This window comes from Mytilus edulis, chromosome 1 (genome assembly GCF_963676685.1).
Source record: "Mytilus edulis chromosome 1, xbMytEdul2.2, whole genome shotgun sequence".
NCBI lineage: Eukaryota > Metazoa > Mollusca > Bivalvia > Mytilida > Mytilidae > Mytilus > Mytilus edulis.
In genome coordinates this window covers 123,836,682-123,852,972 of record NC_092344.1, presented here as the reverse complement: position 1 = coordinate 123,852,972, position 16,291 = coordinate 123,836,682, and the positions used below count along the sequence as shown (strand labels likewise).

At 32.9% G+C, this 16,291-nt stretch overlaps 2 protein-coding genes across 5 annotated transcripts in view; one reads left to right on the top strand and one right to left on the bottom strand.

Annotated features, from left to right (window-relative positions):
* Nucleotides 1–16,291, top strand: part of LOC139518611 (E3 ubiquitin-protein ligase HECTD3-like) — a 69,488-nt gene that overhangs the window by 42,699 nt on the left and 10,498 nt on the right. For all 4 annotated transcript variants that reach the window (XM_071310102.1, XM_071310096.1, XM_071310093.1 and 1 more), the window contains exons 10-11: nucleotides 12,102–12,260; nucleotides 15,302–15,470. In XM_071310102.1, the coding sequence (XP_071166203.1) occupies nucleotides 12,102–12,260; nucleotides 15,302–15,470 (328 nt within the window). The remainder of the gene's footprint in view (nucleotides 1–12,101; nucleotides 12,261–15,301; nucleotides 15,471–16,291) is intronic.
* Nucleotides 3,482–6,686, bottom strand: LOC139505373 (E3 ubiquitin-protein ligase TRIM71-like). Its single transcript, XM_071295000.1, has 2 exons — nucleotides 6,622–6,686; nucleotides 3,482–5,869 (listed from the first exon to the last, which is right to left on the bottom strand). The coding sequence occupies exon 2, from the start codon at nucleotides 5,864–5,866 to the stop codon at nucleotides 4,184–4,186; it is 1,683 nt and encodes a 560-aa protein (XP_071151101.1). The 5' UTR covers nucleotides 5,867–5,869; nucleotides 6,622–6,686; the 3' UTR covers nucleotides 3,482–4,183.

Here is a 16,291-nt window from a genome sequence, read left to right as displayed (position 1 = left end):
ACAAAGCACATTATCAAAAATGTAAGACATGAATACAATAATTTACCATAACACAATGAAACAATGTATAAGACAATAAACAACATCAGTATCCAGAATCTATACTTCAAGACCATCATGCATTTTTACAAAAGTCTTTATAGCAGCTACAAGCTCTTCAATTCTGAACAAGTTGAGAAATATATATCCCATATGCAGGTGAAGTTGGTATATTGCTACAAAGGTGGGGGAAATTGATAATTTCAAAATTAAAATCTTTTTGTTTGCCATCGATTCATCAACCCACTTTGGTTCAGCCATGCTGGATCTATATGATCGTTTTGGAGCAAAATTCTAGGTTGAAGACATGTCATGAAAATAATTTTGTTTTCATGACTTGCAGAAATTTTTTGTTCCATTTTAATCATCAAATGCCAACATTAAATATGTTGTTTGTCCTGAAATCAAGAAAAGATTGGATAAACAACTCTTTTACATTAGAATTTAGATATACACTTAGATAGTTCCTTTGTAAATCAAAATTTGCAATAAGTTACTTTTAATGAATTATTGTGAAAACATAACATACATCAGTCTAATTATTTACTCCCTCGTTTCACTCGTCCGAAATTGTTTTTCTTTCTTAAAATAGATATTGTAGAAAAAAACAAACACAGTATATAGTTGTGCAGTCGCTACAAGACTGTCTTAAATTTAACATGTTCAACATAAATATATTCAATCAGCCATACATAAATTAATTAACACAAGTCAATAAGAAATGATTAAGTCACATATTATATGGGTAAGAGGTGGGAGGGTGAGGAATAGTATACCAAACTAACCTAGTCATAACTTTCTTGTAACAAGTGTTGCATTAGTCTAACACACCTCAAATCATCCTTATATACTGACTGTTGACATTGTCTGTGCAGTGTATTTAGTAGATAATAATTTTGAAAGTATTTTATTAGTATCTTATGCATTGAATAAAATTTAGGTCAAGATGTGTATTGATGTATCCTAGTTGATTCTCAACTTTTTTATGGGCATAATGTTTTTTGGTCTGTGCATCCATGCGTCTGTCAGTCCATCTGTCTGTCCCGCTTCATGTTAAAGTTTTTGGTCAAGGTAGTTTTGGCTAATGGTGAAGTAAAATCAACTTGAATACAAATACAAATAGTTTATGTACGTCACACTATTAATATTACAATACATAACATAATACACGAACACATACAATAATATAAAATATTAATGCCATTCTAAAAAGAATTATGAGAGACGGGATTAAAATATACATATATGTATATATATTGAAAAATTAATAATAATAAATATCACTGTACAGCTAGATTATATAATTTCCTTTAAATATTTAGTACAAAACGATAATGATAAATAATAGTTTATTATTAAAGTGTCACATATTGATCTACAATAAAATTACATAACAATATCATAAAAAAAAAAGAATCAATACCCAGGCTATAAAGACTAGCGAGACACTGTATATACAAATAAAAGCTATAACAGTTATACTGAAGGAAAATGTTTTTTATAAAAAGGCATGGTCATGCATTACATGCTTTAAAACTCATTAAATATGTACACACAATTACAAAATAAAACAAGAACTACACATGTTCCATATGATGTGATATTCCTAGTTTTAATTCCAAAAAAGGGGTTTGACCTCCATTTCATGGTCCACTAAACATAGAAAATGATAGTGCAAGTGGGGCATGTCAGTTAACTGCTAGTAGTCTGTTGTTATTTATGTATTATTGTCATTTTGTTTATTTTCTTTGGTTACATCTTCTGACATCAGACTCTGACTTCTCTTGAACTGAATTTTAATGTGTGTATTGTTATGCGTTTACTTTTCCACATTGGCTAGAGGTATAGGGGGAGGGTTGAGATCTCACAAACATGTTTAACCCCGCCGCATTTTTGCGCCTGTCCCAAGTCAGGAGCCTCTGGCCTTTGTTAGTCTTGTATTATTTTAATTTTAGTTTCTTGTGTACAATTTGGAAATTAGTATGGCGTTCATTATCACTGAACTAGTATATATTTGTTTAGGGGCCAGTTGAAGGACGCCTCCGGGTGCTGGAATTTCTCGCTACATTGAAGACCTGTTGGTGACCTTCTGCTGTTGTTTTTTTCTATGGTCGGGTTGTTGTCTCTTTGGCACATTCCCCATTTCCATTCTCAATTTTATTTTCATCCCTGTTTTATGGACACATTCTTGTTTGAAATGCTATAACTACAATACTTTTCTCCAAGAGTCAGTATGATTATCAACAGTCATGATTCTCAAACAATTAAACCCAAAATTAAAGGTATAAGTATTAATTGGAATCAACTTCAGTCTTAATTCACCACAGTTAATATCTCATGCCCTGTTACATGATTAATAGACACAATTTATTACAAACCTAACTGAATACACAAATTCTTGACCTTAATAGTAAACCTACAAATGTATTAATCTACACTACATTAAATATTCTGTTAATTTTTTGTGAAAGCTGAATGATAAATCAAATGGGTTTTTAAAAAAAAAGAGACAAAAATGAAAAACATATCCAGACTCGGATTTCTCTTGAACTGAATTTTAATGTGTGTATTGTTATGCGTTTACTTGTCTACATTGGCTAGAGTTATATAGGGGGAGGGTTGAGATCTCATAAACATGTTTAACCCTGTCGCATTTTTGCGCCTGTCCCAAGTCAGGAGCCTCTGGCCTTTGTTAGTCTTGTATTATTTTTAATTTTAGTTTCTTGTGTACAATTTGGAGTTTAGTATGGCGTTCATTATCACTGAACTAGTATATATATTTGTTTAGGGGCCAGCTGAAGGACGCCTCGGTGCGGGAATTTCTCGCTGCATTGAAGACCTATTGGGGACCTTCTGCTGTTGTCCTCTCTATGGTCGGGTTGTTGTCTCTTTGACACATTCCCCATTTCCATTCTCAATATATATGTATAAAATATGCAATCAGATATTATTTCCTTGTAATTTGAATCAGTGTTGATATCATCTGATTCAGGTCAATAATCAAGTCCTAAGTAAATGATAAGTTATCAGTAATATTCAACAGTTATAAAAAATAAATCAGCAATAGGTATTTAACAGGCTATTATTTGAACTTGGAATTATTTTTAATTACGGAATTTGCATAATTTCTTGTGCTTGAAATTTTTAATAAATTCCATGTTTATTTGGAATTATAATGTTTTGAGCAGTTCATAACACTTTTCATACAATGTGTTTTGTATAGATAGCTATAGTGTTGTGTGCGGCACAGTACATTCTATTGAAAACGTTCTATTTTCTTTGTAATAGAAAGTGTTGTGCGCAGCACAGAACATATAAGTACAGAATAAACATGGAATTTATCCAAAAAAATTCCAGAACAAAAATTTATTCAAATTCCATAATTAAAAATAATTCCAAGTTCAAATAATAGCTTGTTATTTGTACATTTATATTTAAATACAGGAAATGTATTTTTTTCTATATGAGGAATTAACACCAATTTAGATAAGAAGTAGTTACTTTTTTTAATTTCTTTTGTTATTGAGAAAGTAGATGTCAAATGCCTCTATGGAAATTATTAAACCAAATATTATTAATGGCATATAAAGAATAATTATACTGCTTGATTGAAGGTTTCCCTTATTATCATGATTATTCTTGTAAAAATCATTTAATTGTAAATATTTGTTTTAAAGAAAATGTTAACAAATTTGACAGTGTCTAAAATTGAAACATGTAAATAAATATTTGCATCAATATTGCAAATTCTACAGCTTTGGGCATTATATAATACCATTTTTACAGAAACATTATGGACAAGATAAGAGCAAAAAAAGATGTTGGAAGAATTATAGTTAGAAAAAATGTCAGACTAGCTATACAATTAGCTTGATCACAACATAGATGATGCTTTAATTAAATTAAATCCCAACACATTTTGTACTCTTTATCAACTGAGGCTATCTGGACAGTATGATGTTTACTGTTTATATCTTTATTTTGATATTAGTATTTTTTCAGGGTGTTGATGGTTGACACGGTCTGATATATTGTCCAGTTTATTGGGTCACTGATTCCTTAATTTGTATTACTAAATGTAAAGATATAGTTGGTTGTTAAGATTCAGAGAAAATAAATATTGTACGATTCCTCAATGTATATTTTATCTATCAACTAAATTGAATTTTGCCAAGTATGAGCCATAATTATCACAAATAAAACCTGATGACTCATTATGTTTGAAACAAATATACTTAGGATACTCCAGTTCATCCTCTTCACTAAACAGTACTTTACTTTCCTTTCCATCTTTTGATATTACTACTATTCTATCAGATTCAAAGTCTGCTACGATAATGTTACCATAAGTATCTGTACAAAGTCCTCTTGGTCCTTCTAAATCCTGTGTATATTTCCAGATCTGTTTACCCGATTCATCATAACAGTATACTGCTTTACCATCAGGGTCACTATAGATTACTCTGTCATTACAATAAACAAGGTACTCCAGGTCTGATTCACTCTCAGCTTGTATTGACTTCAGTGTATTTCCTTCCAAGTCTATAATACGGATTTCATCATTAATCAAACCTACAGCCAGTGAATTATTAGAGAATGATAATCCCCAGCATTCTTTGTCTAATGTGATGACTTTGGTAACTGTGTCATTCTCTATATTGAAGATCTTAATGGCTTTCTCATCAGGATAAGTTAGGGCTATAGTGTTCTGGTTGATCTGTGTAACACTCCAGGCTCCACCAGGTTTATGTAATTGTTTCTGTAGTTTACCATCAGAAGTCAGTAGGTTAACTTTACCATCCATTTCCACTACTATAACTCTCCAATCCATCAGACAAATCATGTAACTAATCAACTTCTCCATGTTTATCTCTATCTTTGTCTCTATATTCATTGTCATGTTGTTTATGTTGGATTGTACTCTTGACTGTACTTGTGCCTTCCTTCTCACACTTGTTTCTCTATTCAAGTCTGTTTCTGTTTTAACAACCGTTACTTCTCCTATGGATTTTAATGATCCTAACAGCTGTAGTATGTTTTTTATCTCATCTTTTTTGGTCATTTTGATACAAAATTCTTTAGCCCGGTCATCGTTTTCTAGATCTTCGACATATTGTTGACATTGATGTATTTGTTGTTCGATCTGATGTACACCTAGAAATGATTGGAGTTTTGAACTTTGTGTTGTAACACTAAGTAAATGCTCTTGCATTCTCTGTACATTTATCTTTTTCTTTTCAATTTCAGTTATAAAATCTCTTGCTGTTGATGTTTCTTGATCCCAGAGGTTGTCTGTTTCTTGACATAACTTTTTCTCAAGGTCATCTAAATGTTTATTTATTTTCTCCCGAATTTTGTGGAATGATTTCTTTATGTTTTCACATTGTTGTTCTCCAGTTTGAATGTTTATTGATTTATTATTAACCATTTTATCCAAAACATGTAAGATAGAATAGATTTCTTTCTCTACAGATTCTTTGGATTTTTCAATTTTTGTTTTCTCCACAACACCAGCTAAACTTTTTATTCCAGTACATTTCGAATGACTAGTGGAAATACATTCATCACAGCAAGGCATTAAATGACTGGGACAGTACAAGTTAAGCTGTTGGCCATGTTTGTCACATTCTGTAGTGATAGCTTGGGTTGAGGGTTTATAACTTTTGATATCAATAGTTTTATGATCACGTGTTCCTTTTGATCTTTTATGATGACCAGAACATGTTGAACATAATCCTTCATCACAGTTGTAACACCAGATGTCAGCTTTAGTGTTGACTTTTCCTTCTTGACAAGGTCCACATGGTATAGGTTTACTGGATGCCATTACCTGAACATATACAATATACAATATCTTTGCATGATGAATACACTTTTTTGTTTCCGGCTGATAATTAAATTTAATAGCACAAAATCTTTTCAAGATTATAGCACATTGTTATTTTCAATTAAAAATTTACAGGTCAAGTTTAATTATGATGTCTTCAATAGTAACACCCCTTAATTATCTTAAGTTTGTTTTGTTTAAGGTCAAGTCCCACTTGAAAGAATTTTTGAACAAAAGATTATTTCCTCTGCTGGTGCATTGTGAGTGCACTTTCATGAACATTAGGATAATGTGTTCTTGAAACTTTCTCTTATTCATATAAATAAACTGTGTTGAAAATAATAGATTCATGTTTTTTTATGAAACAATGTAGTCGGTCCTTAACGTAACTGTTTCATGATACTTTATGAGAATATCTTAAGTCATACTATTAAGGTGAAAAAATAACAAGGGGATATAGACAATTATTTATACGGATTGATGAATTTTCAATGACTCTCCAAAATCTAAAAAGTCTTAAAAAATTTAAATATAGTTAATACAAACACTTATGATCCAGTAAATCAGTCCATTGGTCACATTCATGATTGTAAGTAGGATTCAGATTTTTATTGAACAATGCAGACTTTAATTATAAATATTTGACTTTGCCCAAATTTAAAGTAAACAATGAAAGAAGAAAATACTCTGCTCTATCAGGTAAAAATATGAATTATTAGAAAGTTAACTTTTACGGTCAAATTATAAAAATATACCTGAAAAATACATCTACTCTCTGTACCATGGTGGAAATTACTTTCTGTATCTAACCAACCAGGAAGGTAATTAGAACTTGTTAAAATATGATATCAGTAAACACATAAATGATAATGATCATACATGACCCAGATAAATAAAATGTATGATATATTGATGGTATTTGACCTTGTTAGGGGGTTTAAATCTTTTGTTTGGAGAAATATATTTATCATTTGTTAAATAAGTACAAAAACATTATGTTTGGAAAAAATTGGATACTTTTTTTTCTCTTTTATTTATTTATTGTGTGTAGGAAATGTATTTTAACTATTTGTTATGATTTCATGATGGATTTAGATATGCTATTAGGTGGTTGTTTTCTTAAGTACAGGAACATTTAGTTTAGAAAATTGGATTTTGTCATTTTTCTCCTTGAATTGATTGTGTTTTTAGTGTTTGAATTTCAGCTGTTATATTTTGTTACACAATTATTTCTTAAAAAAACCAAACAAACATGGACCTTACTGTATTATTCATGTTATTTAAAGTCATATGAAACGAGTGACCAGTGAAAAATAATGTTATTCCAATTCTTGAACTAATGCATACAAACATTATAAACTTAGTCTTCTGTGCACGATTTTATCATATTTTTCTCATAAATTTCGTATAAATCATTAATTTTTTTTTTAATCAGGCAGTGTTGTTGTGAAAATATGGCAGGTGACCTGTTTATCAACAATCAACAAAAAAGCATGGATATTGAGCACGTGTTTAACATTTACAATCAAATAATAGTTTATTTTACAGACATCCATGCATATTGCAATCACCGGATTTTTACGAGATAGGTCACACTGAGGTCACTTTCCAAACGGAAAATATGTCGGAGAATTGCTTTCTGGAAGGAAGCAATTAAAATAAAGTAAACTTCTTCTAATTATGAACAAATTAAAGAATGTTTTTATCAGAAAAAAGTATATGTACATAAGTTTTATAATAAAAACTATCCATTGAGTTATAAAAAAACATATGCATTATTTTTTTTAATTTGAGGTTTCTTATGACTTTAAGGTGGTACCCAACACTTTATCTTGACTTACATCTAGAAATTGACAATGAGGGTCGGTTGAAAACAAAACTTTACGACAAAAGAGATGATTTCAGCTTTCCAATTGTGAACTTTCCATTTTTAAGTAGCAACATTCCAGCAGCACCTGCATACGGGGTATATATCTCCCAATTGATACGATATTCCCGTGCTTGCATTTCCTATCATGATTTTCTTAAAAGAGGTTTGCTGCTCACAAGGAAGCTATTAAACCAAGAATTCCAAATGGTGAAGTTGAAATCATCCCTTCGTAAATTTTACGGACGCCATCACGAGTTGGTTGACTGTTATGGAATAACCGTTTCACAAATGATATCGGATATGTTCCTTACGTCGTAACTACAATCCCCTTCCCTTTCATGAATATGACCTACCGAATTAGACTATTTACCGGATTTGTAATCACATAAGCAACACGACGGGTGCCACATGTGGAGCAGGATCTGCTTACCCTTCCGGAGCACCTGAGATCACCCCTAGTTTTTGGTGGGGTTCGTGTTGTTTATTCTTTAGTTTTCTATGTTGTGTCGTGTGTACTATTGTTTTTCTGTTTGTCTTTTTTATTTTTAGCCATGGCGTTGTCAGTTTGTTTTAGATTTATGAGTTTGACTGTCCCTTTGGTATCTTTCGTCCCTCTTTTTTTAACTAAAAATAATTTGGCTGGTTTAATTTTCATAAAATTTTAACAAAGTATTTACTTTGACCCTTTGACAAAAATATAAAAATTTCAAAAAATTTGAACCAACTGTTTTATCAGAAAAATTACACTGGTTATATAGCAGTTTGACAAACACTTATTTTGATCATTGAGAAGCTTAATATTCCCTTAACAACATAATGTAATTAAAACGTTTAGCTGATTTTATAGAGTTACCTCCCTGTAGTGTTAGGTACCACCTTAACCCATAGAAAAGTGTAAGTTCCTTTGCCTCAAATTTATTTTAAAAGTCAGTCTTTTCACATGTTTCAGTCTACATGTTTGATCTGTTTTAAAACAAAAATATGTCAATCTTTAAATACTCTAAATACCTTACCCCACAGATATACAGTAAGTTAATGAATCTTGGTATGTAGTTGTATTTGTATCATCACATCTGGTTGAGAACAAATTACCCACCCAGCAGTAAATGACAGGAATTTATAGAATAGAGAATGGAAAAGGGGAATGTATCAAAGAGAAAACATCCTGACCAAAGGGCAAATAACAGCCCAAGGCCACCAATTTGTCTTATAAATATGAAGGAAGGAAATCCCACACACTAAGACATGCTTCAGCTTGCCCAACACCACATTAAACTCAGAAACATACAAATAAACCAAAACTTTTACAATATATAAGACTAAGAAGGAGTTCCCTGACTTGTAACAGGAGCAGAAATACAGCAGGGTTAAACATATTTTTAGCTCACCTGTCCCGAAGGGACAAGTGAGCTTATGCCATCACTTGGCGTCCGTCCTCGTCTGTCATCTGTCGTCCGTCGTCTGTCGTCGTAAACTATTTCAAGAATCTTCTCCTCTGAAACTACTGGGCCAAATACTTTCAAACTTTAACTGAATGTTCCTTAGGGTAACTTATTTATAAATTGTATCCGAAGTTTTGATCTATCAACAAACAGGGTCGCCATTGCTAAAAATAGAACATAGGGGTCAAATGCAGTTTTTGGCTTATAACTCAAAAACCAAAGCATTTAGAGCAAATCTGACATGGGGTAATATTGTTTATCAGGTCAAGATCTATCTGCCCTGAAATTTTCAGATGAATCAGACAACCTGTTGTTGGGTTGCTGCCCCTGAATTGGTAATTTTAAGGAAATTTTGCTGTTTTTGGTTATTATCTTGAATATTATTATAGATAGAGATAAACTGTAAACAGGAATAATGTTCAGCAAAGTAAGATTTACAAATAAGTCAACATGACAGAAATGGTCAGTTGACCCCTTTAGGAGTTATTGCCCTTTATAGTCAATTTTTAACCATTTTTCGTAAATCTTAGTAATCTTTTACAAAAATCTTCTCCTCTGAAACTACTGGGCCATATACTTCCAAACTTTAACTGAATGTTCCTTAGGGTAACTTATTTATAAATTGTATCCGAAGTTTTGATCTATCAACAAACAGGGTCGCCATTGCTAAAAATAGAACATAGGGGTCAAATGCAGTTTTTGGCTTATAACTCAAAAACCAAAGCATTTAGAGCAAATCTGACATGGGGTAATATTGTTTATCAGGTCAAGATCTATCTGCCCTGAAATTTTCAGATGAATCAGACAACCTGTTGTTGGGTTGCTGCCCCTGAATTGGTAATTTTAAGGAAATTTTGCTGTTTTTGGTTATTATCTTGAATATTATTATAGATAGAGATAAACTGTAAACAGGAATAATGTTCAGCAAAGTAAGATTTACAAATAAGTCAACATGACAGAAATGGTCAGTTGACCCCTTTAGGAGTTATTGCCCTTTATAGTCAATTTTTAACCATTTTTCGTAAATCTTAGTAATCTTTTACAAAAATCTTCTCCTCTGAAACTACTGGGCCAAATACTTCCAAACTTTAACTGAATGATCCTTAGGGTATCTAGTTTGTAAACTGTATCCAAAGTTGTGATCTATCAACAAACATGGTCGCCATTGCTAAAAATAAAACATAGGGGTCAAATGCAGTTTTTGGCTTATAACTCAAAAACCAAAGCATTTAGAGCAAATCTGACATGGGGAAAATATTGTTTATCAGGTCAAGATCTATCTGCCCTGAAATTTTCAGATGAATCAGACAACCTGTTGTTGGGTTGCTGCCCCTGAATTGATAATTTTAAGGAAATTTTGCTGTTTTTGTTTATTATCTTGAATATAATTATAGATAGAAATAAACTGTAAACAGCAATAATGTTCAGCAAAGTAAGATCTTCAATTAAGTCAATTTGACCAAAATTGTCAATTGACCCCTTAAGGAGTTATTGCCCTTTAAAGACTTTTTTCACAATTTGTTCATCATGTTGACTTACTTTAAAAAATCTTCTCCTTTGAAACTGCTGTATCAATTTCAGCCAAACTTAGGCTAAATGAGTTTCAGAGTATCTAGTATAAATTTTATATTTTATTTCCTTGTATGTCAAGAAACATAGCTCCTATGGCTAAAATAGAACATAGGAGAAAATGATTATTTTTTTTGGCTTTTGAAGAAAATAGGACGATCCAAAAAACATTTAAATAAATTGAAAAGCCAAAATAATCATTGATGAGAGATTTAACCAAAAGAATTAAGGTGAGCGATTCAGGCTCTTGAGAGCCTCTTGTTTTAGATCTGAACCCTCCACTTTACTTTGCATAGTTTACATGTTCAAGGACATAAAATCAGTTACTTTTGAAGTTCTACAATATAATACTAAAAGGTCATGTCTACATTAGAATGTCTTAATGTACTTTCTAGGTTAATCATACAACTCCGTGTAAAAGTTTTATCATTGGCCATTGAAGATCATTGAAGAATATATTATCAATCAAACTAAGCAGGTTTATTATGCCCCATTTATGGGCATTATGTTTTTCAGTTTGTGTGTCAATTTTATTCGTTCGTCCGTCTGTTCGTCCGTCTGTCCAACTTTAAGGTTAAAGTTTTTGGTCAAGGTAGTTTTTGATGAAGATGAAGTCCAACCAACTGGAAACTTAGTACACATGTTCCCTATGATATGATCTTTCTAGTTTTAATGCCACATTAGATTTTTGACCTGAATTTCAGGATCCACTAAACATAGAAAATGAGAGTGTGAGTGGGGTATCTATGTTTTTGTTTATTTCAGACTAAGTGACATGAAAGAGCCTTTCTTTATTATTGATTTCTCCATTTTCAGTAAGAAAATAAGTGAATGAACATATATGGTGTTCATTATCACTGAACTAGTATATATATTTGTTTAGGGGCCAGCTGAAGGACGCCTCTGGGTGCAGGAATTTCTCGCTGCATTGAAGACCTGTTGGCGACCTTCTGCTGTTGTCTGCTCTATGGTCGGGTTGTTAATTCTTTGACACATTCCCCATTTCCATTCTCAACTTTATATATGACTATTTTTCTAAAGATAGAGATAAATGTGATGTATGATCAAAAGTGCTGATGATTTCTTAACTATAAGATAAAAGATATGATTATATATGGATTTTTTAACAACCTTGACTGGTTATACAGCCTTTGCAAGGTCAGTAAAGATATAATTGACATAACATTCATATCTCCCAAGATTTGATTGTTATGTGAGGGCTCTCTTTGTTGGAGTTTATTTTTTACTGAAGAAAATAATGTGTAGGTTGTAGGTACCAGGTGAGCTAAACAGATGGCTTGGAGCCTCTAGTTCTCTATTGCAAATAATAATAATGTATAATTATATTTTTTAGAAGACCATCAGATACACCTAAGCTGTATATAAATAGAAGAGCTGCCATGGAACATCGGTGTGAACCAGGCAATGATCCAGATTTTAAAAATTCAATTTTCTCCCAGATTTATGAAGGATTAAAACCAAGAGATAGAAATAGTAAATGTTTAGACTATAGGTATGGACATGATTCACAATGGTTATGGCTTTATTAAATAATTTGTAATGTCATGTAAATGTATTAAGGAATAATGGTAAAGTAGGAGGTTTAACTAGCTATAAATTAATACCATGTTTAACCCACTATTTTCTTCTCAAAATGCATCATCAAAGTCAGAAATATGACAACTGTTGTTCATTTGTTCTTTAAATTTTCATTTTGATTTTCTATCTAAAGCTAAATATGACAGAATAAAAGATGTAGGCTGAATGGCCTCAAATTTAATGATTTGCATTCGGAATATTCTATTTCAGAATTCAAATAGTCTCTAATAATAATTTTTATGTAAATGGAAAAAGTAGTTTTATGTTTTTATGTCCCATTTATGGGCACTATGTTTTATGGTCTGTGTGTTCGTTTGTTTGTCCGTTAGTCCCTCCGTTCGTTCTTTCATATGTCACCTTTCAGGTTAAAGTTTTTGATGAAGTTGAAGTTGAAACTTAGTTTACATGTTCCCTATGATATGATCTTTTAAATTCTAATGCCAAATTAGGGTTTTTACCTCATTTTTAGCTCACCTGGCCCGAAGGGCCAAGTGAGCTTTTCCCATCACTTGGCGTCCGTCGTCCGTCGTCCGTCGTCCGTCGTCCGTCGTCGTCGTCGTCGTCGTCGTCGTCCGTCGTCGTTAACTTTTACAAAAATCTTCTCCTCTGAAACTACTGGGCCAAATCAAACCAAACTTGGCAACAATCATCATTGAGGTATCTAGTTTAAAAAATGTGTGGCGTGACCCGGCCAACCAACCAAGATGGCCGCCATGGCTAAAAATAGAACATAGGGGTAAAATGCAGTTTTTGGCTTATAACTCAAAAACCAAAGCATTTAGAGCAAATCTGACAAGGGGTAAAATTGTTTATCAGGTCAAGATCTTTCTGCCCTCAAATTTTCAGATGAATCCGACAACCCGTTGTTGGGTTGCTGCCCCTGAATTGGTAATTTTAGGGATTTTTTGCAGTTTTTGGTTATTATCTTGAATATTATTATAGATAGAGATAAACTGTAAACAGCAATAATGTTCAGCAAAGTTAGATTAACAAATAAGCCAACATGACTAAAATGGTCAGTTGACCCCTTTAGGAGTTATTGACCTTTATAGTCAATTTTTAACCGTTTTTCGTATATCTTAGAAATCTTTTACAAAAATCTTTTCCTCTGAAACTACTGGGCCAAATTAATCCAAGCTTGGCCACAATCATCTTTGGGGTATCTAGTTTAAAAAATGTGTGGCGTGACCCGGCCAACTAACCAAGATGGCTGCCATGGCTAAAAATAGAACATAGGGGTAAAATGCAGTTTTTGGCTTATAACTCAAAAACCAAAGCATTTAGAGCAAATCTGACATGGGTTAAAAGTGTTAATCAGGTCAAGATCTATCTGTCCTGAAATTTTCAGATGAATCAGACAACCTGTTGTTGGGTTGCTGCCCCTGAATTGGTATTTTTAAGGAAATTTTGCTGTTTTTGGTTATTATCTTGAATATTATTATAGATAGAGATAAACTGTATACAGCAATAATGTTCAGCAAAGTAAGATTTACAAATATGTCAAGACGAACGAAATGGTCAGTTGACCCCTTTAGGAGTTATTGCCCTTTATAGTCAAATTTTAACCATTTTTTCGTAAATCTTAGTAATCTTTTACAAAAATCTTCTCCTCTGAAACTATTGGGCCAAATTAAACCAAACTTGGCCACAATCATCATTGGGGTATCTAGTTTAAAAAATGTGTGGCGTGACCAGCCCAACCAACCAAGGTGGCCGCCATGGCTAAAAATAGAACATAGGGGTAAAATGCAGTTTTTGGCTTATAACTCAAAAATCAAAGCATTTAGAGCAAATCTGACATGGGGTAAAATTGTTTATCAGGTCAAGATCTTTCTGCCCTCAAATTTTCAGATGAATCCGACAACCCGTTGTAGGGTTGCTGCCCCTGAATTGGTAATTTAAGGGAATTTTTGCTGTTTTTGGTTATTATCTTGAATATTATTATAGATAGAGATAAACAGTAAACAGCAATAATGTTCAGCAAAGTTAGATTTACAAATAAGTCAACATGACCAAAGTGGTCAGTTGACCCCTATAGGAGTTATTGACCTTTATAGTCAATTTTTAACCATTTTTCGTAAATCTTAGAAATCTTTTACAAAAATCTTCTCCTCTGAAACTACTGGGCCAAATTAAACCAAACTTGGCCACAATCATCTTTGGGGTATTTAATTGAAAAAAATGTGTCCGGTGACCCGGCCATCCAACCAAAATGGCTGCCACGGCTAAAAATAGAACATAGGGGTAAAATGCAGTTTTTGGCTTATAACTCAAAAGCCGAAGCATTTAGAGAAAATCTGACGTGTTAAATTGTCTATCAGGTCAAGATCTATTTGCCCTGATATTTTCACATGGATCGGATAACCTGTTGTTAGGTTACTGCCCTGAGTTGGTAATTTCAAGGAAATTTTGCCGTTTTTTGTTATTATCTTGAATATTATTATAGATAGAGATAAACTGTAAATAGCAATAATGTTCAGCAAAACAAGATCTACAAATAAGTTTTCATGACCAAAATAGTCAATTGACCCCTTAAGGAGTTATTGCCCTTTATAGTTAATTTTTAGCATTTTTCATAAATTTTTGTAAATTTTTAGAAAATATTTTCCACTGTAATTACTGGGCCAAGTTCATTATAGATTGAGATAATTGTACCAACAAGAATGTTCAGTAAAGTAAGATCTACAAACACATCACCATCACCAAAACACAATTATGTCATGAATTTATCTGTGTCCCTTGTTTAATATGCACATAGACCAAGGTGAGCGACACAGGCTCTTGAGAGCCTCTAGTTAAGGTCCCCTTAACATAGAAAATGATAGTGCAAATGGGGCATCCGTGTACTATGGACACATTCTGGTTTATGTTTTAAGGCAAAACTCCAGTATTACATATTTTTTTAATAAAATCAATATGTTGCAGTCATGTTTACTCTAAAAATTTCTATTGCAGATGGTCATCACGCTTTGACCAATGGTGGGAGTGTAAGTTCATGTCAGAAGGTGTTATTGATCAGGGAGGAGGATTTAGGGATAGTTTATCTGATCTTTCTGAGGAACTCTGTCCAGTAACCAGTGATGCAGCTTTACCTCTACCATTCTTCATCAGATCTCCTAACCAGGTATTAATAAATATAAAAAAGGGGGGTAACAAGGGAGGGGGATTCAGAGATAGTTTGTCAGTACTTTCTGAAGAACTCTATCCAGTAACCAGTGATGCAGTTTTCCCTATACCATTCTTCATCAGATCTCCTAACCAGATATTAATCAATATAAAAAGGGGGTAACAAGGGAGGGGGATTCAAAGATAGTGTGTCAGATCTTTCTGAGGAACTCTGTCCAGTAACCAGTGATGTAGCTTTACCTCTACCATTCTTCATCAGATCTCCTAACCAGGTATTAATCAATATAAAAAGGGGGTAACAAGGGAGGGGGATTCAGGGATAGTGTGTCAGATCTTTCTGAGGAACTCTGTCCAGTTACCAGTGATTAAGTTTTACCTCTACCATTCTTCATCAGATCTCCTAACCAGGTATTAATAAATATAAAAAGGGGGGCAACAAGAGAGGGGGATTCAGGGATAGTGTGTCAGATCTTTCTGAGGAACTCTGTCCAGTAACCAGTGGTGCAGCTATACCTCTACCATTCTTCATCAGATCTAACCATGTATTAATAAATATAAAGGGGGAGGGTAACAAGGGAGGGGGATTCAGGGATAGTGTGTTAGATCTTTCTGAGGAACTCTATCAAGTAACCAGTGATGTAGCTTTACCTCTACCATTCCACATCAGATCTCCTAACCAGGTATTAATAAATATAAAAAGGGGGGCAACAAGGGAGGGAGATTCAGGGATATTGTGTCAGATCTTTCTGAGGAACTCTGTCCAGTAACCAGTGGTGCAGCTTTACCTCTACCATTCTTCATCAGATCTAACCAGGTATT